At 36.5% G+C, this 27,236-nt stretch overlaps 1 protein-coding gene across 6 annotated transcripts in view; it reads left to right on the top strand.

Annotated features, from left to right (window-relative positions):
• Positions 1–13,711, top strand: part of NEBL (nebulette) — a 354,758-nt gene extending 341,047 nt beyond the window's left edge. For all 6 annotated transcript variants that reach the window (XM_090266581.1, XM_090266580.1, XM_090266578.1 and 3 more), the window contains 2 exons: positions 9,609–9,715; positions 12,111–13,711. In XM_090266581.1, the coding sequence (XP_090122707.1) occupies positions 9,609–9,715; positions 12,111–12,287 (284 nt within the window). In that variant the 3' untranslated portion in view covers positions 12,288–13,711. The remainder of the gene's footprint in view (positions 1–9,608; positions 9,716–12,110) is intronic.
• The last annotated feature ends 13,525 nt before the right edge of the window (positions 13,712–27,236 follow it).

Raw genomic sequence — 27,236 nt, 5'->3', positions numbered from 1 at the left:
GTTGCTTATGAGTCTGTCTTTCAAGATCTAGGATCTTACCTATGTCCTGTCTAAATGTCCTTCTAATTGTGTGCCTTTGATCACAATGACCTGTTGCTTACCTCCCTAATTCTACCTGACTATGACTCTTCATACCTGCCTGTTTCTGCAGCCCCTGCCACTTACCTTGAACTTGGAGCTTGGGCTCTGTGAAACCCATATAGTTCTTTATAGTCATTTCCCCATGTTTTTCTATCTTCAAATCATCTCAGGGACACATTGAGTCAGTTTCTTCCTTTTTTTAAGTCTGTTTCATATATGTCGTGGTTGGAAATAAATACCATCTCATTCAGAATTATAATCAGTACTGAGATATATCTATATGTGATATGTAGTGTGGCTTATCACTAAGGATGTCTAATGTAAAACTGTATTTGGGAACTCCATGTGAATTGATGATATTCCCTAAGAATTTAATGGTTTGAATTGATTAGCACAAGAAAAAAGACAAACGCATAGTCCAGTTTTAAGTCTTTAAAATATATATAGTTTTTCAGTAAGTATTTACAGAATACCCTCTGCATTGGCATTATGAGCATTTCTTTCATTGTACTTGAATCTTCCTATGTAAGATTGATTTATATAATATTTGCAGTTTTATTCCCCAAGGAAAATTGGAATTTGCTATGAGCTGACTATTTAGTCATGACAGAATTTGTGTCAAAAAGCTAGAGTTGGTGATATGGCTTACCTAAATGGAAATGGCATTCCTATCTACCCACTGTCTGTAAGTTCCTTATTGCCTTCATTTTCTCAGAGAATTGCTCCAAATTACATATGTACCCATACTGCACACTCTTATTCTCTGTTTTGCTTAGAGGGATAGCGTGAATGTATGTGTATATAGACATAGATATATACCACATGGATATTGTGCCATGAAAATATTATTAAAGACTCTGAAATTTGAGGCAGAAATTATTTCTTTTTCCCTTAGTGACAGTCCTGCTTATATTTGTGATTTAGTGTATAGTTACAGGTTGGGGAGTTTATCGTGGCTTAAGTAGGTAAAAATCAGAAACAAATCAGAGAAAAAAATACGCAAGTGTAAATTGGCTATATTATTCTGAGGCAAAATAACAGATATTCTTAAATCTCTAGTTCTACTCAAATCAGATTATATTTTAGCTCAGTTCTGTCAGAGAACATTCACAAACAAGTTAACTTTGAAGTCAGAACATACTGCTTTTCTGGGTGATAATTTAAAATATAACTAATTTTGTATTTTTTAATAGGAACTCCAGAATCCCTAAACAGTATTTTAGAAGTTCTTACTTGAGACAACTAAGCCGAATATATAAATGAATGGTAAAAGTTATATATATATATATGTAAGTTCTAAAAAATGCATAATCTGTATGTTTTCTTCTGCAGTTAATTAGAAATTAACAGGTAATTAGAAATCTTTAAATGTTGAACTTTGATTAAAGCAACATTATAAACATGATTGCTTGAGTTTAGGGAAGAAAATGGTTAAATAATCTCTTGGATTTAATTGTATTTTCAACTAAATTCTTAGCATGTCTTTGGGAAAAGAGCTTGTCACTATTCTGATGCTGATATGGGGGGGGGGGGGTAACACATTCAGCTGTGTTAGACCGAATGGTTTGGAAAATCGGGTGTCTTTGTTGCTCAGTAGGAAAGTGGTTGAAGTCATATCAGGAGATGTGATTTGAGCAAAGTCTTGAAATTATTCAGGCAGGATAAGGTGACTGAATGACTATTGTTCTGGGTAAAATAGGATAGCATTGGCAATGAGAAAAAGAAACAAAGATTGAACACACATCGGAGACTTATCAGATGCTAAAATGACACTTAAAAGAAATCTAAAGCCGTTGCTTCAGAAGTGATGCTACTTTCTGTGATTTGAGCTTGCTTTTCGGAAAGTGAATGAATTATTCTCACTATAATTTCTTCCGGAGATGCTCTGGCACACCTCATCAACACACAGATGTAAACTTCTTATGCGGTTGACACTCTAAAGTTTACCTCAAAAAAAGCCAATGACAAATAGAGTAACCTCTGTGGGCATACCAGCCTGAGTGCCTGTCTCTCCAGGCATTGACATGCCCTTTCCTTTGCTTTTCCCTGCCTCTCACTCCTGTCTGCCCCCGCAGCAAGAATGAATGGTGGATTGCTGACACCTCCAGCTTCAGATCAAGGCCTCAAGACTCCTAAGAGCTTCGGTGCTCTTCCATGCTTCTGAATCCACAATGGCTATATGGAGATTGATCTTATGCTGTCTTGCTGCTACTTCCATAATCATTTTGGTGTGGTGTAGTCAAGAGTTTGGATTCTGCATTCAGATTTTTGGCTTCTAAATCCTGGCTCCTATGTAGCTCTTCTGGTTGACAAAGTCACTGAATCTCACTAACCTTTGGTCTCCAGCTGTAACAGCTGGGGACTTACCATCTGTAAAATGGTGACAATTACACTGGCTTATGCATGTGACGCACTAAGCACAGGGCCTGGCACATTGTAGGTAGGGAGATGGCCTGTCCCAATTTGCCCAAGGCTAAGAAAGTCCCTGTGAAAGCAGAACTTTTAATGCCAAGACTGGGAAAATCCTGAGCAAACTGGATTGATCACCCTAGTCATAAGCATTTCATTTACATTATTGCAATTTTATTGTATTCATATCTTGTGTTCCTTGTGAAGCAGAATCCTATGTGTCAGTTTTCCCCCATTAAGTCTCACTCACGGGGCCATATACCTATTGCTTATGTATTTTCCTGTGTACTGCATTTACTTAAAAGAGGTTTGCAATACATTACAGTAATAAAATTTACCTAAGAATAGAAAATTAAAACAAAGGCAATTGGGAAATATAGACAGAGAAAATTGTTAAAAATGTAGCACTGGCTTGTGAAATAATTTTTGAATTTGCAAAGACATTGTTTGGCTGCAGCCTCCTTTCCTTGCAGATGGTGACCAGGTTCTGCTGTGGTCAGCCCCTGGGAAGTGGGGTCAGCTCCCATCAGCCTACTCATCATTGTGCTTTGTGGCACCTGCCTTAATAGGGGTGTTTCATGTTAGCCTCCAAATTATTGTCCAGTTACTTCTCCGTTGACTCAGATAGCTCCTCACAATTCCTGGTTCTTCTTGAATCCCAGATTTAAACATCTGCCTTCACAAATATTAGAAACAAGTCATGGGGCAGGGTATGTGTTAGCCTCTTCCAGCTGCTATAACAGAATACCATAGACCACATAGCTTATAAACAACAGAAATCTATTCCTCATAGTTCTGGAGGCTGGACATCTGAGACAGGCTGCCAGCAAAGTCGGGTCTGGTGAGGCCTCGCCTCCAGGTGACTAACTACCATCTTCTCCTTGTTTCCTCACGTAACAAAAAGGCGGGTCTCATAAAGGCACTAATTGCATTCATGGTGGCTCCACCCCTACAACCTGATCACCTCCCAAAGGCCTCACCTCCAATACCATTACATTGGGGTTAGGTTTCAACATAAGAACTGGAGGTGGGGAGAATGACACACACATTAAGTCCATTTTAAGGGAAGAGGGGGCATTTGGGAATAGCATAAAGGAGGCCACATGTGCCCCTAAATTTGTGTCACCTCGGGTAGAAGGAAGTTAACAGTAAGTAGCTCAGTGGTTTATCACCATGGATGACCATTTGAATCACTTGGAAAATTAAAAAATTAAAACACTAATGTCCAGTCCTTCCCATTCCCACTCTGGAGATTCTGATTTAATTGTTCCAGGGGATGTGGATATAACGGGGTTTTGAAGATCCCAGCTGAATTTAATGTGCAGCCAGGGCAGAAACCACTGCAAGTAACTGGTTCCTCCTCTGTCTTTCCTTCCACAGCTCACATGGCCGTGGCCTGAGATCAAGATTGAACATAGGAAATAGTAATGTTCGCTTTTGTTTTTACTTACCGTTTCCAACATTTGAGCACATATTTTGTACCACAGTGATGATTATGCGTACTTTAAAACTTGTTTAACTCAATTGTAGATCATTTCATTTTTATGTTAATAGTTTATTGTGTAGCAAGCTTGTTTCTTAGTCTATTCAATTTATCATTAAAACCAGCCATTTCAAACCTAGAGGCAATCTGGCTTGTTTATGTTTTCTGCAGGGAAGGAAAATAATTTTTTATACTGCTAGGAATTCTCTTAGATTAAAAAATAGCATTTTATTGCTGGATTAGCATAAATGTTGTTGATTGGGCACCCACTTGTGGTGTGTGGAGGAAATCAGATGCCGTGAAGACTTGGGTTCTAGCACAGAACTGTGGATGTGCTAAGAGGTCCACATCATGGGCCTGTTTTATTACCAGTTACTCAGCCACCTTGCTCAGGGCCTAGAAAAGATCTAGTTAGGCTCTAGCTCATTATTGAATAGTTTGTTCAAAATTAGCAGCATCTTTATAATTTCTCTTTTTTATTTGTTGTCTTTCAGTTTAGCAATTCCCCTATATAGTCTAAATAGAGATTCTTTGTTCAAAAACAAACAAACAAACAAACCAAAACTTTTTTTGACATGCATTAGCTGATAAAACCATAGTCAAGGGTTAGAAAATATGACACTAATTTAATGGCATCCTATTTTTTTTTTTTTTTATTGGAAGTCTTCTGGTGATTTTCTCCTTATTCTGGATTTTTCAAGAAGTAAGCCTATGAGAAAAACCCCCAGATTATTTTCTCAATTTGTATTATATCTTTAGTTAGCCATTACTATAGACTGAATGCTTGTGCCCCTCCTCCCGTTCACATGTTAGAATCTAATCCCCAATATGATATTAGGAGGTAGGGCCTTTGGGAGGTGATTAGATCATGAGGGTGGAGTGCTCGTGAATGGGATTTAGTGCCATTACAAAAAAGAGAGATCTCAGGTCCTTTTCTATCACAAAGGACACAGAAATTTGAACCAGGAAGCAAGAACTCGCTAGATACTGATCCTGCTGATGCCTTAACATTAGACTTCCCAGTTTCTAGAACCATGAGACATAAATGTTTATTGTTTAAGCTACCTAGTCTGTGGTATTTTGTCGTAGCAGCCCCAATGGGCCAAGCCATCAATAAAGCGCTATTTTTATTTTTATCATCTGAGTTTGGAGTTTGGCTGCCTACTGCTCCCCTATACTCATGGGGAAGCTTTCAAAACCTCCACCTCATCTTTAATGACTGGAGACCTTTGTTGTGGTGTCACTGTGCAGAGGTACTTCTGCTACTGCCTTCCTGCTTAATCTGTTAGCCTCTCTGTTTTTATTCTGTAAAGCGGGAATGTGTCTAAGAGAATAGTTCTGATAACTAAAAGACAACATAAAAGACTCTTGCACACTAGAACACTTGCATAATGCCCTTCTTCACCTACTCTGGGCACATCCCCCAAAGTGGACTTCTTTTTGGGTCCTTTGTCCTTTCATTGTAGGTACATTTCTTTGGTTCATTTACTCTAATCTTTGTATTATATTTGCATATATTTCATCATTTTTTCACTTTCAGATTTGTGAAGCCTCCTAAAAATTTTCTTCTTCCATCTTCGCCTTCTGTTTTATGATCTTCATGTCTACTTACTTCCTTATTTTGGTTTTTATCTCCCATCATAAGAATAAACATTAAATGGAAAATATTAGTCCTGGCTGACTGTGGAAGAAATTTATTATGCAGTGGAAGTGATATTTCGGTTCTGTAGGTATATAGGACACTTCTAATCGACCCTGAAACCCTCAGAGCCTCTATCAGCTTCCAGAGCTCTGGTCAATAAATTACACCCAATGGAAAATGAAAGTTGAATCACATGTCTGTGTTTTATTGTTGCCTTAGGATAATGAAAGTTATTGTGTTGTGACTTTTATGTTATTGAACTGAAAACCCCTCAGACTCAAAACTCTTGGGTTGTAAGACCATCATATTTTTATCATCATCTTTCTGTACCACTGCTTGTGGGGCCTGACCACTAGTTAATAAGAGGGCTCTGTGTTTTTCCCTTTTCGTATTAAATCCTTGTTGTTGCAAAGTTAGCTTAACATCTAGTGTTTGGACAACCCTTTGAATTTCATATTTTCATGGAAGAAATCTCTGACTTACATGGGCTACCTTATAACCAAATTTTTAATAAACTGCATTTCCAAAGCCATTGCTTTCCATTTCCTTTTGCATCTCTTTTCTATGTTTTATAGAGAGCATTTGTGTAAGAAAACAAGAAAAAAGCAAAGGCATTGCTTTTTTTACTTATTTTATTGAATTTATTGGTATGGCATTGGTTAATAATTACATAGATTTCAAGCATACAGTTTTATAATACACATTTGTATATCGTATTGTGTTTACTATCCAAAGTTAAGTCTGTTTTCATCACCGCTTATCCTCCCTTTACCCTGTGCCGCTTTTATAATTGGTATTTGCTTTCAGTAAGTTGATTCATCTGGACTCTCAAGTTATGTTTTTTATAGCCCTAATAGGAACTTCCTAAAAACTCTTTCACTGTACCAGGTATATGGTAGATGGCAAGCTTTGATAACGCCAAAGGGATTTGCATTAGATAATGCAATCAGAGAGGGAAATGGAAATAATCAACAAAAGCATGAAGAGAAACAATAAGGACTAGGTAGATTTATTTGCTCTAAGGTTTCTCATTCTACACTTTCTTTCCTGCTCTCTCAAACCCACGCATAAATATATTACTTTTATTTCCTGCTGTATTTGGCAGTAACTACAGGTCCCCTTTGAAGGTCAGACTTAAGTCATTGAGTAGGCATTAATATATTTGATTTTTTGAAAGCCAAAATTGGAGAATACCATTAAACAACATTCTTAAATTGTTAGTACTGATGAGCACTAGACTGGGATTATCTACAAACTGTGTAAGGGTAAACATATTACAACATCTGAGACAGTATACTTAACATTTTAATTTTTTCATTGTTGTCCTTTCCTGTTAGTTCTTTCAGAAAATATTTTAAGATGGTTGTACTTAACTATGTACATCAAAATTTAAAGGTCATAATTAAGTAGTATAACAAAGGATTAAAATTTAATTTTTGTTTTAAGTTTACAGGGTTATTTATTTAACTTTACATAGTATTTACAGTTAGATTAAAATAATAATTTATGAAATAACTTGTGTAATGGATAAAAACCACTTCAGGAGTGCCAGTCTGGAGTATGCAGTTGGAATTATTGACTGATATATTTAACTGGAAATGCTCTAGGTTTTGAGTCATTTCTTCAATTGGGCAAAGGGCCATCATTGCTCTCAGATGCTGCTTGTTTTTGTCAGCCCTCTGGTGCCTGGCATGCCTTGAACATAGGAGGTAGTGATAATTGTTAACATTTCTGGAGGTTTAGTAAGTGACAGGCAATGTAGTAAGCTTTGTGCATACATGAACTGAGAGTCGAGGGAGTGACTAAATGGTCAATACTTCTGGTTTCCAACACATAGAAAAGGTCCATTTACTCACTTAATTAAGTAGGCCTAGATATATTTATGGGGATTTCTTTATTTTTCTTCACAAGTGAATTTTAACCATATCTTTTATATGTCTTAATGTTAAATATTTAAATTGAGTTGGTAATGTTAAAAACTGTTAGTCTCTGAACTATTTGATGTTTAATGTTTTAATAACTTTATAATGTACTACAAATCCGGGTAAAGATTTTGGCAATTTCTCTTTGATGCCACATCTAAACATTAAATAAAGACAATTTGTAACAACATTGTAATATGAATTACTTCAAGAACTACTAAAAAAGTCTCCCCATTCAACCTAATGTCATTATCATCTGGAGAACACATTCATGTTTTGTAATTTTCTGATGATTAAACTTCTTTAAAGTTTGCTATTCTCATATATTAGAATGAACATGCCACTTATAAAACATTAATTATTGATAACACCCAGGAATTAAATCTGCTTTATTCTTTTATTATAAAAACTATGCCAAATAAATCAACCCATAATAATTACTTTCTGAGAGGGAATCCAAAAAACCAAGAATTTGTTTATTAAAAATTGTGTATTTATTTTAAACTTCAGTTACCTTCAGAGTACTCTCCATCTGATGCAATATACCGATCGAGACATTTTTTCCACTGCTCAAAACAGTTTTTGAACTCATTGATTTTGATGCCTTTAGTGCTTGTGACTATTTTGTTTCACTTCTTCCACATCAGCAAAACGTTTCTCTTTGAGGACTTTTTTCATCTGGGAAAACCTCCAAAAAAGTCACTTTGGGTGAGATCAGGTGAATACAGAGGGTGGAGAATGGGGGTCATGCTGTTTTTGGTCAAAAACTGCTGGACACTAGCATGGTGTGGGCAGATGTGCTCATAGATCACCCACCATGAAATGGGCAAACATGTTGAAAGACTCTTCAAAAAAAATTCACTGAAGCCAAACGCAGCCTCTCACAATAATGCCTGCTGGTACCATGATAGAGATGAGATCCTAGAACACTCACTTAGTGGGGGAAGCCTGTAATATAAGGTGGCCACCTTCCAGAAGATAGTTCTGTTTTTTGGGGGTGCCCCCCTCATGTATATTCAACCTGATTGAACAGAAATAATAACCTGTTATGGATTTTTGCAGCACATGTATAATACAAGTTTTACTAATGTATCATATAATGTAATTAATTCCAAATTTAATGAAGAACATGTGACTCATATGCCCTCATTTAAAGCCTATATTTCTGTTTACCAATACTGAAACATACATGCCTACAGAGAAATGCACAGGCATATGTCCACTGATTTTATGGGGTTTTTATCTAGCTTTTGTGTTGATCTCTCTAGAATTTAGTGCTCTTCTAAACAGGAAATATGTCTTTTGAATGTCATAATTAGTGGTGAGAACAGTACAAACTAAGTCAATACTATTTGGATAGTAGTTTTTAAATACAGAGGGACAATGTTTATGACATTCTTAAGTGGTTTGGTTTCTCAGGCTTTTGTAACATATTCAGCTGACTGATTTAGTCTCAACTTATAGCCAAAATAAAATGGAAAATTCATATATCTAAGTAAAAGCTTAACACTGTAGACTTATTAACCACTAAACAAACATATGTTGCTAAACATATGCTATGCTTACCATCTTTATAAAGGTAACATTCAACTGTATGTCTTGAAATATTCAGAGCATCCTATTATATGAGAAGTATCCAGTGTAAACATTTATATTACATCATTGGTTTGACAATCCAATTATATTCCTTTGTATGTCTTATTATTTTTTTGTGAAAATGCTTTGAGGGTCATATGACCAAGTAAAAACAGTCCTGCTAAGGGATTATGGGAAATTTAATTTCTGTATTTGTGTTATTTTTAATATAGCAGCTATAATAGAGTAACTCAAATATTTCTAATATTTTAACAGCATGTTAAACTGATTTCCTATATATTCAATATGTTAATTACTGAAATTTATACTAACCTACAGATTGCTTGTAACATCACTACCCAAATTTCACATGACACTAAAAAATGACATTTTGTTTCAGAATATTCTAGAAGAACATGAAGTCATTTGAAGGGTTGGGAGGGGGATTTTGAGACTTGCTTTAAGGAATCTATGTGTGTGTATATTGAATGTGCAGCACCTGTTCTTCCTGGAGCCTACCAGCAGAGCCATTCCCAAGGCTATGGGTATATGCACCAGACCAGCCTGTCTTCCATGAGGTCAATGCAGCATTCACCAAGTCTAGTAAGTGTGGGTTTGAAGTGTTCCTTTTTTCCTGGTATTCTGTTTCACCTCCAAAATATAAAAATGCATGGAATAGAATATTGTACATTTTTAATGCTAAAATGATTTCTATTTATATTTTAAAATGTATTATTAGCAAATAGTTAATATACAATAGTATATTAGTTTTAGGTGTACAACATAGTTATTTGACATTTACTTACCTTACTTTGTGATCACCACAGTAAGCCTAGTAACCATCTGTTGCTATGTGAAGTTATTGTGAGATTATTGACTATTTCCTGTGCTGTGTATTATGTATGACCCCATGAACTATTTATTTTATAACTGTAAGTTTGTGCCTCTTACACCCCTTCACCCTTTTAACTCATTCCCCTTACCCTTTCCCATTCTGGCACCATCAGTTTGTTTTCTGCATCTATGAGGCTGCTTTGTTTTGTTTGTTTGTTTTTTTTTTGTTTGTTTGTTTTTTTTTTGATTCCACATATAAGCAAAATTATACAGTATTTGTTTGTCTCTGTCTGACTTACTTCACATAGTGTAACAACCTCTAAGCCCATCTGTGTTGTTGCAAATGGCAAGATTTCATTCTTTTTATGGCTGAGTAGTATTTAATTGTATATTTGTACCACTTCCTCTTTATCCATTTATTTGTTGATAGGCATGCACATTTTCATATAAAGGATAAATGATGTGCTGCCATTTGTACAACCCATTTGAAGGAAGCAAAAGACTTATAGAGGTGAACCATTGAGAAGAGAAGGTGTGTTGTGAAAACATGTAAACAATAAAACACAAAGAATCGACTAGTACGTATGATATCCTTATTGCTACCTTATGATTGGTGTTAGCCAATTATGATCTTCATTCAGGTCTGTAAAGTACAAACATTTGGTCATATTAACTAGTCTAGTCAATCTGGGCATTAATCAAAATGGCCACAAAAACCTAAATGACAGAGCCAACATGTCTTTGAATCCTCCTATTGGAAACCTTGAAGCATTGATTCATTCATTAAATATAAAGTTTGGAAGTGGTGATTCTCATTTAGTCAAATTTGACATCTCATGCTGAAATTGCTTCTCCAAGCTGCAGACACAGTCACTTGGCCCCTGCCTGACCTAGCAGTTTGAGAGTTATCTTTAGTTGCCCTAAAATTTTGTCCCAACCAGTTTCCTCAGTTTATGAATTCACTTGATTTTGAGATGGTCTGATGTTCATATTAGCTAAACTCTTGACCTTAAATGAAAACAAGTATAGTAAAACTCAGTTTATACTTTTGATGTTAACCCCTCATCAGAGATATGATTTATAAATATTTTCTCCCATTCAATAAGTTGCCTTTTCATTTTGTTGACAGTTTCTTTTGCGGTGCAGAAGGGTTTTAGTTTGATGTGTAGTACCATTTATTTATTTTTGCTCCTGTTGTCTTTACTTTTGGTGTCAAAATAAAAAAAACTGTCACTAAGACCAATGTTTTCTTCTAGAACTTTATAGTTTCAGGTCTTACATTCAAATGTTTAATTCATTGTGAGTTAATTTTTGTGTATCATGTAAAATAGTGGTCCAATCTTATTCTTTTGCATGTGACTGTCCAGTTTTCCCAACACAATTTATTGAGAAGATTGTCTTTTTCCTATAGTATATTCATGGATCCTTTGTCATGAATTAATTTACCATATATGCAGGGTTTTATAGCTGGGCTGTCTATTCCATTCTACTGATTTATGCCAATACTATACTGTTTTGATGACATCATTTTGTCAAATAGTTTGAAGCCAGGAAGCAAATGTTTTCCTCATTACAATAAAGATTTAATTATATGAACCTTAATATTTAGAACATTTACATGCTTAATTTCTACCACTATGATAAAAAAAAGAAAAAATGAATATGTTATTGATTTTTTATTTTGTTTGTTTTATATATTTTTAAGAGGAAACAAAAATTCTTAGTAACAGCTTAAGAAAAGTTTCTTGCCTCTGCCAGGGGACCAGGTGTAGTGTGACTCGGCAGGGACTTGGATCTGTCTGCCATCATGGCAGGTTTTGTTCTCTGAAGACTGTGGACTAAGGGAGACTGTGGAACCTAATGTCTCTGGGGCCAGCTGAAGCTGGAAGGAGTTGGCCTTAACTGCTTCATAGCTTACTTTTTGATGGGCTAGCAATTGTATTTAGTGGCTCACTCTGTCCTCGTTCTGGACGCCAGTGTTATGCTCTTTACTAACCTAGTAAACTTCAGATGAGCGTATTGGGACATTAGGCTCTGGTGTACAAATCTCCAGAAATAAATGTACTTGGAAACATTCCTAATATAGTTACTTTATGAGTGGGTTGGCATTTGTGGCCATGACTATTTTGGTGTTCATTGTGCAACCCTGCCTTTCCCTTTCCAGAGGACCTACCGAGCCATGTACGATTACAGTGCCCAGGATGAAGATGAGGTCTCCTTCAGGGACGGCGACTACATTGTTAATGTGCAGCCCATCGATGACGGCTGGATGTATGGAACGGTGCAGAGAACTGGGAAAACCGGGATGCTCCCAGCAAATTACATCGAGTTTGTTAATTAATTATTTCTCCTTGCCCTTTGAGCTTTATTCTAGTGTAAACTAATCCTAATCTTTTTAAAAGATAGAAAATACTTTTAAGACAACTTGGCAGTTATTTTACAATAATTTATCCTTACTTTGACAATTAGGCACACAGGTACCAGAAAGAAGGAATGATTTCTGGGCTGAAAACAGCAGCAGTTTTAGTAATTCCTGTAAACTAAATCATTAGGTCTGGAGACCTGGTGCTGCTAATTGTTATTGGTTTCTTTTGATTGGCTACTGAATCCTTCTGGGAAATGTATTTTTGTAGACTTTAATAGAGATGTTGACTGTCCGCATATGTAACAAGTATATGAGACTTCTTAGCTGTCACTTTGGAATCACCAGAAGCCAATTCTCTTAATTCAGTAACACCGTTTAGCTGTGGAGTCATGAGGCAATTTCCAATTCCCGTGAAAATTGCCTAATATAATAAGTGTTAGCAGTGGCAGAATGACAGTTTGGTTAAAATTATATTGACTGGTAGCCTTAGGAACCTAGAAACTTCTACTGAACAAAGAAATTTGTTTGTTTCCTTGACCAACTTGGGTCTATTTATTTCTCATTTGTACCAAGGCATATCCTACTCTCCATTTACATTCTATGAACCCAAGTGTAGGCTTGGCTCCACAGAATGTCAGGACCAAATAACTTCACAGCTACTCTGCAAAGGGCAAATTTAAGGTCATCTATATTATTTCCCTAACAGCCTTCACCCTGTTGCATGACATGTAGGTTCAAGCTTCTGTAACAAAGGCAGCTGTACTGCCCATTCCTCTTACTAAAGCAAGTGTGGCTGATGCCTAAAAGCCCCTCCTCTAGTTGCCAGCTCATCAGAAAAACATATTTTGAAAAGTTGCTTGAGATTCTCCTGCTGCATTGCACTCTAGTTTTGAAGGATTTACACCTTAGGAAATAGTTGTATACTCTAGTAAATAAGCGATTTAGGCATTTATTGAACATCTTTTATTAACTTAATGCTGCTGTTGATTTAAAAGCTAACAAAACTCAACAGGAGCGCGTGACAAAGTGGGATATGAAGTGCGCTGGAGAAAACCAGCAAGCAAAAGGTTACCGACTCCCCCTAGAGAGAGGTGATCTAGTTTCTTGTTTTGGAAAATGGTATTCCAATTGTGGAATGGAAATCTAGCCACTGACACTGGTTAATGGAAAGACTTTCTTCTTCACTTTCTGTTTTTTGCTATCTAAATCACATTCAGTGGGTGAGAGAGAAATGTTGTCAGAGATTTCAGCTACAGGCCTAACAGGCTGTTCACTGGAAATGAAGTTGTTGTAGATTTTGACTTTCAAATAAGTGACCCTGCAGTTTCTTGCTGGATTCACAGCCCTGACTGTGGCTGTTCCTGGCATGTCATGACTTTCACCTGAGTCCACAGCCTAGCTCACCAAGCTCACCTGAGAGAGTAGCATCCATCAGCAACTGTGTTTTTCTGGTTGTGCCACTTATTGGGACATGCAACAGGGTAGCATTCACGTAGGATCTGACTCTATAGTTGAGATGAAACTGAAAAAGCAAAGTTACAAAAATGTACTAATGTGCGTGAGTCTTGTATGATATCATATCCTTTATGATATAATCAAAGCAATTAACAAAATATTTCCTAAAATATCTTTCACTGAAATGTTTCTCAGTCCAAAGGCAAAACCTTTGAAAGGTTTAGCAAATACTTTTGAATATCTGTAATTTCATTCTATCTGGCTAAGAGAGTAAATAAAATTTATTACATGCAAGCTTCATCTCCATTACACTGCCATAAAATTGAAAAGAGGAAAATTCAGGCAAATAACTAGAGATTTTTTTTTTGAGTGAGCTTTACAAATTACCAAATAACCAGTTTGACTGAATTTTCTTTTTTGCAATGACCAGTCATGATTAAGTTTATTAAACCTTATATCAGTTTTGATATCCTTTACACAAACCTACAAACATACCAAACTTGCAATATTCTTGCAAAAATTTCTGTTCATTAAAACTGAGGGAAATAAGCTCGCTCGAATTTATTAAATTGTTAAGTAAGTAAATATTTACATTTCACCCAGACTTCTTTTCATGATTATAAAAAAGGAGTAGTTATTGATTAAATTTGTAGACTAAATGAAGGACAGATAGCATTTTTGATACATAGCACATTTATAGGAAACTCAAAAGGAAGCTGACATAAGATGATGATTATAATGGGGCAAATTTACCAAAAATCAATAGCTTGGTGTTTCATTGTTTTTATCATCACTGTTTTCAAAATCAAATTCATTGAATGTAAAAGTCAAATCTTATTTGGGGAATAAGTCTCCTAAAATTGTAAGCTTTACATAATGTTTGCATAGCAAGATGTTTCTGTGTCCAGCCTTTAGGAATGAAGATCTGGTCAGAATTTAACTACAGGATTGGTTATTTTACAGTCATGACTGAGGGAAAATACAATGTTATATGCCTCTAACACTCTAACTTGGTAGTGTTGTCATTGTTCCAAAAGCTTGTTAGGATATTAAGCATTTCGGCAGAAATATAGGAAACATATGTTTAATACCAAAGTGCTATTTTTACAGCATCGTTTTTCAGAACTACACTCTTGAACAGCTTCTCCCCTTTCAGCACAACCCTGCCCACCTTCAATTTGGCAAGAGGTATTGCATCCATAATGCTGACAGCTGAACAAGGGTCTAAAAGACAAGCTTTTAAAATCCAAGTTGAAGAAGACTGTGAGTGCCCGAGTGCAGAGAGCAGGCACTTGGTTTTCTACATTTGACGTTCCCTAGCCTGATACAAGCACAAAGAGCAGTGTGATATGCTTTTCAAGGTTTCGGAAACGAAACTGTTTATGGATCATGTATCTCTGGAAAAAAGCGTAGCAACAGAATATAGTGCTGTTGTTGTAAGTTTTTGTAGTAAATGTTTTTACTAATTCTTGGTCTCTAGGAAAGCTTCCTATCTCTCACCTGTGGCAAAACGACTTCTTTGGCTCTTCGTTTTGTTTATACAGCAGCAGTGTAGCCTGATTAGGAATATTTTATCTGGTTGTCAGATGTCCCTGCATCTTCCCAGGACTTCCCCCATCTCCAGACACCACATGGGTATTTGCAAGCACAATTTCCAAGAGCACCTTGTATGAAGATGGATGAGACCAGACCAGCCCTCTATCTTGCCACTAGGTCCATTGCTTGAAGATATTGAAGATACAGTTTTGCCAGTCTTTCTTTTTTGATCCTCTCCATGTGGGGGGTGGGAAGCCGGCTTTGCTGAAACAGTAGAAGTTGAGAGGAATAGCTGTTTTTCAGGTTCATCCATCTCCAGTGGAATTTTTTAATGAAAAGATAAAGAAAATGTGGGTGGTCCTTTAATAACAAATCTCTATATAGACTAGATATAGTTTATACCAAAATTATAATATAGATATATACAGAAATAGGTGCCTTTTTGATTACCCTTATTTATCCACAATGGTATGGGAAAGAAAACCAAGCAGGCAACCTTCTGCCTATTCTCAGTAATATTTTATTACTCATGACTGGTATTTTTTTGGTGGGGAAGTGAGATGTTCCTGACAGATGTGAAGGGTAATAGCTGATTGTATTTTACTTCTAAAAGTTTAGAACTTTAGAAAATACTGACTTCTATCAATGTCCTTTGTAGATTTATATATAGTTGAGATGCATAAACATTAATTTTAGGTTTGAGATTTAAAATACCTATTGTAAGATATAAGAATTATATTATGAGGCTGAATTCATTACGAGTGATGAAATTCACTTCATAAATTCATTATATCTTAGCTATTTGCTTCTGATAATCTAAAAGTGGCTGGAGTGTGCTTGTTTTGGGTCACATGACATGGTGGTGAGAAAGCTTTAGTTAACTAAGAAGCTCCTTAAACAAATGTAAGAAGATGTGTAAATGAATGCTAAAACAAAAGTCTCCTTCTCAAGTAGTCCATGCATATTAGGGCCCTTTCCAGGTGTCTGTCAACTACTGATAATCAAAAAATCACAACATTGTATGATGCTTCTGTGCCCATTGTTCCATGATACTTAGACTCCTGGAATCCACAAGCCTGGAAGGATCCCCAGGGCAAATTTCCTCCCCAGTGGTCCATGTTACTTTGGTGTGTTCATGGGAATTCCACATGCTTTTTGTGTTTGCTATATGGTATTCAGTTTGCATAGTATATACTTCTTTGTAATCCAGTTGCTATTAAGAATGATTTACTTAAAGGCAAAGAGAAATCTGCATTATAGTCTCATTCTTCAGTGTCCACACAAGGAATGGCTGAGCATTTAGAAGTATCAATAAGTGTGTTACAGGCATGGTGTGGAAATGTTTGGTCTTTGGCCTGGGATAAAAATACAAAATTGAATCATTGTGCAGCTTGACTTCTATTTGCTTCAAAATAAGTAGAATTGTGATTGATAATTAATTTGCAAATCCTACTAACTTAGGGGGCTTACAGATTGGGAGGAAATGATTTTTTTTAAATGAAGGGGCTTACAGAAGGAACAACACAATGTTATTAATATAATTTGGCTTTTGTTATGGAAATCATTAACACCAGCTATTAAAATATATTTTAGTAGAAATGCTTTAATTCATGTTTTTTTTCTCTACACTGTGAATCTTGAAGCCTTGGTGGACTAGAGCAACATCATGCTGCCCAAAGGACTAACCTATGCAAACTAGTTCACATTTTAGTGGATGTCACAGAAATTGTGTCACAAGAGATTATCCCCCCTGCATAATGTACAGCAGCATCACGTATATATAGTGTAGTCACTCACAAACCCTTCAAGGCTACCATAATCATTAGTAGTATTATTCATTTAAGAGCAAATCACTGATTTATCTACTAAAACTACTTGAACGATGTCATAGCAAGAATGACAGATGGATGTGTCAGCCATGGCTTCAGTGTGGTCACTGCAGGTATTCTGCTGAGAAAGAACTGTGTTCTCAGATGCACTTTCTTCAGGGTATTATTATTCAGTGTCTTCTTTCTGTATTTGTAAAATGTTATAACGCTTTTATTTCCTATCTACACATTCGGTTTGCTTAAATAAATGCACAATATAAAAAATAGTTCCACTTCTTGGTTCTCACCTTGGTTTCTTGGAGCATGAATGATTAGACCTTGGTTTCTTGGAGCATGGGTCATTGATAATACCCTGGGTCTTAGGTTTATCATGACAACTTGGGTCAAATCACATCAAAGGTGTATGCTGGCTTCAATGCACTTAGATTGGTGAATCATTCTTCCTCCCCAAATATACTTAGTTTTAAATGATAACAATATTATGCTTTCTAAGGCTCAGTATCTTTATTACTTTATATCAGAGTACAGCAATAATACATAACTGTAGTTCACTTCTTTCAATGTTAAACTCCTCATATGTCCTCAATAATACAACTTTAATTTTCTTGAACTTGTAAGATGAAAGAAACAGCTTGAAGCAAAGAATAGAAGATGTGCAAATTAAGTACATGAAATGGTAAGATGCTGTCATTTCTCAGCTAAAAATGGCTCATTTATCATAGAACATAATTGCTTTTTTCCCTAATTTTCCCATAGTTGTACTCATATAAATCTATTGAGACTAGGACCTTAGCCCTATTGAATTATTTGGTAAAAGTTATTTTTTTAATTTATTTTTATTTTTATTATTATTTATTTATTTATTTTGCTTTTTCAATTACAGTTGTCCCATTATTTCCCCTTTGCTCCCTCCCAACCATCCCACCCCTTCTCCCACAATCATATCCCTCCCCGTTGTCCATGTTCATGAGTCATTTATACGGGTTCCTTGACTAAACCCTTTCCTTACTTATCCCCCTTCTTTTGACGGCACACAAGCTCCCCTAATTATAAACTGATAAGCTTTGCGAATGATACATTTAGGACACTTGCTCATAGAATAAACACTTCTTTCTAATCTTGTACTTTTTAGCTTTTTTGTATTAAAAATTATGAAATGAATATTTGTATGACAGTAATCATCAAACATACTAATGATATTTTAAATAAAAAAACAGCTTATTTATGTATTTGAATAATTTACTATCTTTTTCTATCTCCAAGATTTTTTCTTCTATGATAATAAATTTACTCTTTGGAGCCCAAGCCACAGAGAAATAAATAACCTAGCAAGATTTCTTCTAAACTAAATTTAGGTTTAGAATAGACTGTGCTTATAAATTTATTAACTTAAAAATTTGCAAAGATAGTTTTGTAAGTAATTGAGACACATATGACCACCAGAAGTTTATCAAAATAACTTTTTACAAAAAAAATCAGATTTAATAAATTAAAAAGTAGATAAAAGTTTTGGCCCTTTCTTTATGTAATCTGCTTCTCCTAAAGTAGATAAAAGAAAAGTTTTATTCTTTATGTAATCTGCTTCTCCTACACACAGGATTGAATAATAAGAGTTTTGTGATCGCAGAAAACTGATATGGTCCCAGTGGGAACTTCAACTACTTTCTACAGTCCAAAGCAAAATTCTCAGGCCCTTATCTATTGTATTTGTACTTGGAAGCAACAGAGTTCTGATGAAAAATAGAATTAGAAAATAGATGTAAAGGGTGAAAAGTCAACATTAGAACAGAGGACCCAGTGACTGATCTGTATTTATACCATGGCATTTTGATCTTTGCTACTTTTCACTCTTTTTTTAAGTAGCAAACATTAAATAGAATAGTAGACTGAAATAGAGAGAGCCAGATCTGATCTTAAGTTATTTCACTTGAAAAAATAAGGTACTTTCCTGCATCCCAAATTTAGTTATTAGGTTGCTCTATAAATGAACTAGTTTCTGGACCTTGACCAAGTATAGCCACACTTATGATCTTTTTCCAGAGGGTTGCTATCCAAGGCCATGTGGCCCAAATGAACTTTATCCCCTCTGATATCACCACTCTGGTCACAGCTGATTGCTCCAGGTGACTGGTCTATAGATCTCCCAGGTGCCCTTGATGGGGGCTGCATGAGAACTTTGCCCCATAGGGATGATGGGATTGAACCTGTCCAGATCTCCCTGAAGAGCCTCAGTTCACAAGGTAGAGTAAGTTAGCTAACTGGTTGTAGTGTTAAAAGCTAAAAGACATAGAAAAGAAAGAAGGAACTCAGGATTGAGTAAGCAGAAAGCCTGAGGAGGAAAAAGTCATGAGATGGGGAAGAGATATTTAGGCTAGACTGAGTAAAAAAGTAAAGTAGATGGCCAAAAATGGCAGAAGCCAGCTAAAGACAAAAAGAAATGGATTCCTGTTACTGTGGCTCCTGGGATTAGGCAGCCTTGATCCCTGCTGCTGAGGGCGTGCCCATGATCCATCTCAGATGTGCAGAGCCATCCTGCTGACACTGTGAGGCCACTTCTCTTATCTTTACAAGGATCAAATGTCGTGAATGATGGGAAGATTTGCACCCAAAGAAAACAGAGTGGCAAATGTGTTTGAAATGACGATTACATTATTATAGTTCAAATGTTCTAAAGATGTCTTGTTTTGTTTTATGATACATTATACTTACATATCTTGTTGAAAATCACTTTAGTTATAAATTGTTTCTCTGGACTCTGTGAAGGATATCCACAATTATTATCAAATGAATTTAACTTCAACCAGTAGGTATGTAGAAAAAAAAGACTGGAGTTTAGAGAAATCTTCTCATGATTTCTAAATGACTGGCAAAGAACAAGGGAGTGACTGGGGCCACCTTAGTACTATGGGCACTGGTGTTCATGGTATGAAAGCTGAAATGTTTTTGTACAGTTTTCATAAATACCTTATTTTTCCATGCTTACTCAGTGATTGCTCTTGATTAAGTTGGATGAAGCAGTAACTGTAATTTATTTAACATTTGAGCTCTGTCCAGATGGTATCCAGCCATGTAATATGAGAAATAGAGACATTTATTGAAGAAGATACAAGATACAAGAAGCAGTGTACATAGGGCAATGACACCTCAGTCCCCATCAAAGTAGGCACCTTGGGACCTCACACAGTTCTCCCAATTGCCATCAGCTGCCCCGTCATAGTTTCATGAATTTTACCGATGGTCTGAAATTTCTTCTCTCTCAAAGGTGATTTTCGTTTTGGGAAGAACCAGAAGTCACAGGAAGCCAAATCTAGGCTGTAGAGGGGCTGAGTCACCTGGTTGATTTGATGTTTCACCAAAAAACTCTGCAGGAAACATGATGCATGAGCCAGTGTGTTGTGATGAAGCTGCCGATCACCAGTTGTCCATAGCTGTGGCCTTCTGAATCATCAGAATAGTTTCTATGGAGGAATGTTCAAGCTTAATGCAAAATTTGATGCAGATTCGTTGCTCTACGTGCTCAGTCATTTTGAATGCAATGGCCACACAGTACACATGCTCACTCAATGGCATCTACCACCCCCACTGACTAGTACAGGGAAGTTGTTGTTGTCCATATATGTGCATTCCAGTCCACTCTCTGGCTGCCAGGTTACACCAGCTATTCTTGTTATATTAACAGTGGCTGGACTTTTTCAGGAAAAACCTTATACATTTTGTATTTACTCTGTGTTTATGTGATTTCAAGGAACAGAACATAGGAACTTTCCTCATAAATCTTTAACATAGTGGTAGATGACACTCATATTAACCAATTAAGGATATGTATTTATACATTTGTATATATCTTGTGTATACTTACACAGTGAATTGCTTAATTGCAGTCTAAGAGATGTTATGAAATGGAAGGCTGGTGCACCCCAAGTTCTTGTAGCTGAGAAGGGGGTAAACTTGACTTAGGGGAGAGTGTGAAAGATTTCTCTGAGGAGCTGCTCTTTGAACTTAGTTCTGAAAGCTACACATAGAAAAACTGAGTCACTGGCAGCTAGTAATAGAAATATTCTAGTCCACTGCCAAATTTTAAGTAGTAATGGAATTTTTTCATATTGTTAATAAATCCTTTCTGGAAAAATATCAGGACATGGACATACATGAATTCATGTGTATGTACTACCCTTTTATTGTTCTAATTATGACTTTCCTTTAAAAAAAATCAGCATGTTGCAAAGACTTAATTGTATAAACAAAGTTTTGTAGATGTGGGATACTTCATTTCTTTTTTTTGATAGTTGGTTATTACATAGGCTTTCTGTGTCCTTACTTCCTCCCTGAATGTTTGGAGTTTATGTCATGCAGTGTGGCAGAGCCATTCATTCAAATTCTACACTTTCCTGTTTTACATTGAACAGATTTGGGTGTTGTCACCCCCCTCAAAGAGGTGTTTTGAGTTAGATTTACCACATTGACTGGACAACACAGGGGAAAATTACAATGCAAAAACATGTTGGTAATTTTAAGTCATGGCTTTGTGGTAAATCATAGCTTTAAAAAATAAAAATCTAACAAGAAATTTGATTATATGCCTCCTTTAGAAGTTTGAAAGTATGTTTGCACAATTTATCTTGGCTATCTTTGTCCCATTTAAATTAATAACTGATAATATTTGGGGGTGAATTGATTCTCCTAATTCATGACTAATAAAATATTTGCTGTGGGAACACTCTCTGATATTTGCAAACATTTCCTGGCTGCATGTACGTCTTTCTTTCAGAAAGAAATGTTTTGACTTTCAAGATGGTGCCACAAAAGGTGATTTCTGAACTTCAACAAACTTTTTGTTATGCTAATTTTTTTAAAAGAAAAAGGTAGCATTGATGATTCAACCATAGTGTTGTGTATTACAGCTGACGCTTGAAAAGCACAGGGTTTGGGGCACTGATCCCACCCCCACCCCATGCAGTTGAAAATTTACGTATAACTTTGACTCCCCCAAAACTTAACCACTAATAGCCTACTACTGACCAGAAGCCTTACTGGTAACATAAACAGCCAACATATATTTTGTCTTATATGTATATTCTATGTGTTACATATTCTATATTCTTAAAATAAGGTAGAGAAATACCATAAGGAAGAGATTTTCATGTGGAAATTGGGAAATCAGAAAAGAGAAAACGTGCATATATTTTATGCATTCATGGATAAATACCTTTTCCTCAATTTTTAAATATTTCTAGGCTATGCACTTGTCCACTTGTCTGAAATTTTTCAAATTGTCACAAGTTTCCAAAATATTTTTCAATATATTTATTGAAAAAAAAATCATTATAAGTGCACCTGTGCAGTGAGAACACATTGTTCGAAGGTTACCAAATAGTAACTACAGGGTAATTTTTGTTTACAAATCATATTCCCGCTGGTTTACATTAATGTGAGTGGGGTTAGGAGAAGAAGTGCCTGAAAATCCTGTGGAACAAACTTATTTTGTGTGAACCACCTGCAAAGGCTCCTTGTAGGTGTGTCTGAGCACCAGCTCCAGTGGGCCAGGTGACGTGGCTCCTTTCTGCTTACAACCATCTTCCAGCTCGAAACACAAGGAACAGGCTCAGTGAGATTTTTCCATTTTCTATGGTTTATGTTCTAGAGAGGAATAGGAGAGAATGGTTCTTATGATGATTTATTTTTCAAGCAGGCATATAAAAACATTTATGGTATAACAATAATACTGTGCCAGCCTCTTGGTATCATTAAAAAGTCTTTTTTATGTATATTTTGTTGATTATGCTGTTACAGTTGCTCCAATTTTTTCCCCTTTGCTTCCCTCCACTAAGTACCCCCTTCCCTCCAGCAGTTTCACCCTCTTTAGTTCATGTCCATGGGTCAGGCACGTAAGTTCTTTGGCTTCACCCTTTCCTGTCCTATTCTTAGCATATCCATGTCTATTTTGTTCCTACCAATTATGCTTCTTAATCCCTGTACCATTTCCCCATTTCTCCCCTTTCCATTTCCCAGCTGATAACCCTCCAAATGATCCCCATACCTATGGTTCTGTTCCTATTCTGGTTATTTGCTTAGTTTGTTTTTGTTTTTATTTTTTAGATTCTGTTGATAGCTGTGAGTTTGTTGTCATTTTACTGTTCATAGTTTCGATCTTTTTCTTAAATAAGTCCATTTAACATTTCATATAATAATGGTTGGGTGATGATGAACTCCTTTAGCTTTGCCTTGTCTGGGAAGCACTTCATCTGCCCTTCTGTTCTAAATGATAGTTTTGCTGGATAGAATAACCTAGGTTATAAGTCCTTGCTTTTCATCACTTTGAATACTTCTTGCCAGTCCCTCTTGCCTGCAAAGATTCTTTTGAGAAATCAGCTGATAGTCTTATAGGAACCCTTTGTAAGTAACTCTATTATTTTCTCTTGCTGCTTTTAAGATTCTCTTTATTTTTAACATTTGGCATTTTAATTATGATGTGTCCTGGTGTGGTCCTCTTTGGGTCTAGCTTGTTTGTGACTCTATGTGCTTCCTGGACTCATATGTCTATTTCCTTCACAAAATTAGGGAAGCTTTCCTTCATTATTCTTTCACATAAGTTTTCAATTTCTTGCTCTTCATCTTCTCCTTCTGGCACCCCTATGTTTTGGATGTTGGCAGGTTTAAAGTTATCCCAGAGGTTTCTAAGCATCTCCCCTGTTTTTTTTTTTTTTTTTTTTTTCAATTATTGTTTCCTCCTTCCATACTGGTTAAATGTTTATTTCTTCCTTATGTTCCAAATCATTGATTTGAACCCAGGCTTCCTTCCTTTCACCGTTGGTTTCATGTGGATGTTTCTTCATTTCACTTAGTATAGCCTTCATTTCTTCCTTTATGCATTTACCATACTCAGGCATGTCTGTCAAATCTGTGAGTATCATTATCACCAGTGTTTTGAACTCTGGGTCTGTCAGATTGGCTATTTCCTTGTCATTTGGTTCTCCTACTGGAACCTTGATCTGCTCCCATTTTTGGGCCATCCTTGTCTGTCTCCTCAACTTGATAGCCTCCTTATTTGCCTGTGTCTTAGGTCGTGCTGTCACACCTGTTGTGTTGTAAGGGGCGGAACCTTAGATATCATCAGTCTGGGGTGACTCATTTCACCATGTTGTGGCCCGGTATGTAGGGGAGGGGTCTGAGAGGTAACAATGCCACTTGCTCAGCTCTCGCCCCTTTTCCAGGCACTTCTTCTGATTCCTGTACGGGACTAGTGCCCCTATAGCTGTTGTCCTGGTTGTGGTTCCCGGATTGGGTGCATCTGCGGATGTTCTAGTAACGTGGGGGACCTTTAAACAAGTGGACTCTGCTGAGAGACTGGCAGTTTCTTCCACCGCCCCAACCCTCACTGGTTTTCTCAGCCAGAAGCAATGAGGCTTTATTTTCCCCAATGCTGGAACTGTGAGCTGTGCGGTCTGGTCTGGGGCTGTGATTGCTCCCCAGGTGTCCCATTCAACTTTTATAATGTGTTACTGTGCTTCCTGCCAGCCAGCCATAGCCACTGCCTTGCGGTCACTGCCACCACCACCGCTGCCTCTCTGCCTCAGCTATGGCCCTCCTGCCCATCTAAATGAGTATTACTTCTTTATATCTTTGTTTGTTGGACTTCCATGCAGTTCGATTTTCTGGTAGTTATGGGTGTTTTTAGTTTTGAGGTAGCTGTATTTTTTCTTATTGTTGTGGAGGGAGGTGAAGCGTGTCTACTTATGCCTCCATCTTGGCCAGAAGTTTTATTAAAAAGTTTTGTGTTTGAAGGATCCTGAAAAAATTTCAGAACTTTGAATGGGGCTTCTGGCCTTAATATGTTACTTGATCATGATTGAGACCCTAAAATGGTAGTTCTGTAATTTTTAGCCCTTAAGAATTTGACCAATTTAATTTAATTATAGTATTTATAGACAGATCAAAGATTTATATTATGATTGATTGGAGTGGATAAGCGTTATCAACAAAGAGAAGTCCCAATCCCAAAGATGCCTATGTAGTGTCAGGTGACCTGTGGAGCAGTAGCATTGCTGGCAGGAATGAGAAGAAAGAAGCAGTTGAATCAAGGGTAGACATGAGGTTCCAATGTCTCATTTGTATGAAAAACTCAAAAAGTTTCAGCTTTAAATGGAATGGATCTTTCAAAATTATTTCAGTATCAGGAAGCAGAATCTCTCTGTATTGGCCTTGTTTATCTTTTTATGTCTTGACAGTATAGTGATGTCCACAGACAATGCTTCATTCAATCACGTAGCTGAGCCCTTTAATTGGAGAGCTAGGTTCGGAATGCATCCGAAAAATGCTGAACATTGACTCCATGTGAGCTCCAGTTGGGACACCTTCTTTGAATTTAGGGTTGTGTGATGCCCCAGCCTTTATATGGATCTTTTTTTAAGTTTGAGAAGTTTATGTTAACCTGAGGGGAGCTAAATGAGTAAGATTCTGCTCTGTTCTGTTGAATTTGGGTCATCTCACACTTTTGAGGTGGATGAGCTTGAACAGCAACATGTCTGATCTTCCCTGCATGTTCCTCTTAACTCATATATTTTCAGGGGAGCATAAAGACATGCAAATGGCAGATGATTTGAAGGGTGGTTAAAAACCTAGATTCTTCGTCTCTTGTCACTGTGCCTCTCCCATTACATGCTGGTTTTCTATTTTATTTTTAAAATGTTATTTATGTAGTTTTAGAAAGAGGAGGAGAGAGGGAGGGAAAGCAAGAGAAAGGGGGCGGGGAGAGGAGAGAGAGAGAGAGAGACATCAATGTGAAAGAGGAACATCTATCAGTTCCCTCTCACATACCCTCTTCAGTTTTCCAGATGACACTCAACCCATTGAGCCGCACCAGTCAGAGCCATGCTGGTTTTCTTGAAGGATGCTCAATCCATGTAAAACAGGAAAGAGGAAAATGAGTGCATATCTAGTTACTCGTTTTGTTCCTTTCATGCCATAGTCCCAGCTTGGCTGCCCTGCTGGGAGCACTGGGGAAAGTGATGCTGGGCAGCAGCCCGACTTTGATCACACAAACCATAGCAAGAACTCTTTGGAGTAGCAGAAGTGTTGATGGTGTCCAGGCTCTCATATCACAGATCGGGAAGTCTGTATCTCTTTCCTTTAAGATTCTACGGCTGCAAATTAAGATAGAAAAACAGTGTCATCAGAGTACAGATATGAAGTCAGACTGTGTTTGGTTTCACATTTCGCCCTTTCTTTTTCCAAGCAGACTTGTAGGGTGAATTAAGCTGTGTCTACTCCAAACTCAAACCTCTTGTTATTTGGGTAGTTAGACCACCTCAGGACTTCTACCCAGTTTGTTTTTCAATGTCATTTTCCACCAAATCTTTTTAAACTCCTCGTGTGTGCCCCACTTGCGATGCCAGCAGGGTTCAGACTTAGACTGTAAGGTATATTTGTGACATGTTGTGACATTACCCCTTTCTAGTGTGTGCAGTCCTGTTTTCTCCTTTCTTTCCTTTCCCTCCTATCCCTTCTGTTTCCTGTTTCTTTTTCTTTTTCAAGAATATGCTGGTTCTATACTTTAAAAAGTAATCTATTCCAACTATGAAACATTCAGAAGAGTACAGAGAAGAAAGATAACTTATAAACTGACTCTTAGACTTGATTGGTGTTGATGTGTATCCTTGCAGGATATTTATACATATGTATTTATTTTAACAATGGTCTTAGACAATTTTATGTACCTGTTCCCCATTTAACATTGCATAATGAAAAATCTTTTATTATTAAATAATTTTTAAAGATATTTATTGTATTAATAAATTATTTTTAGACATTTAGATTATATTTTTTTGAAATGATGTAGTGAATATTTTCATATCGTTACACTCTTACATTAAATTTCTGAAAATGGAATTGCTGAAGCAGAAGGAACATATAATTTTAAGGATTTTGATAAATATTGTTTATCTGTCACTCAGCAAGATTTATCATTTTAGATACCTACCATTAATAGATTGTTCTCTGTTGTATCTTTTCATTTCTGGTTGTTCATGAGGTTTAACATTTTCTTCACAGGCTTATTGGTCATTTGAAGTTTATCCCCCACCCTCCTGGTTTTCTGTTTGTTTTTTTC

The sequence above is a fragment of the Furipterus horrens genome, unplaced genomic scaffold, assembly GCF_987537825.1.
Source record: "Furipterus horrens unplaced genomic scaffold, mFurHor1.1.pri manual_scaffold_2, whole genome shotgun sequence".
NCBI classification, from domain to species: domain Eukaryota; kingdom Metazoa; phylum Chordata; class Mammalia; order Chiroptera; family Furipteridae; genus Furipterus; species Furipterus horrens.
Note: the sequence above shows the minus strand (reverse complement) of the source record. Positions and strands in the feature narration are given on the sequence as shown.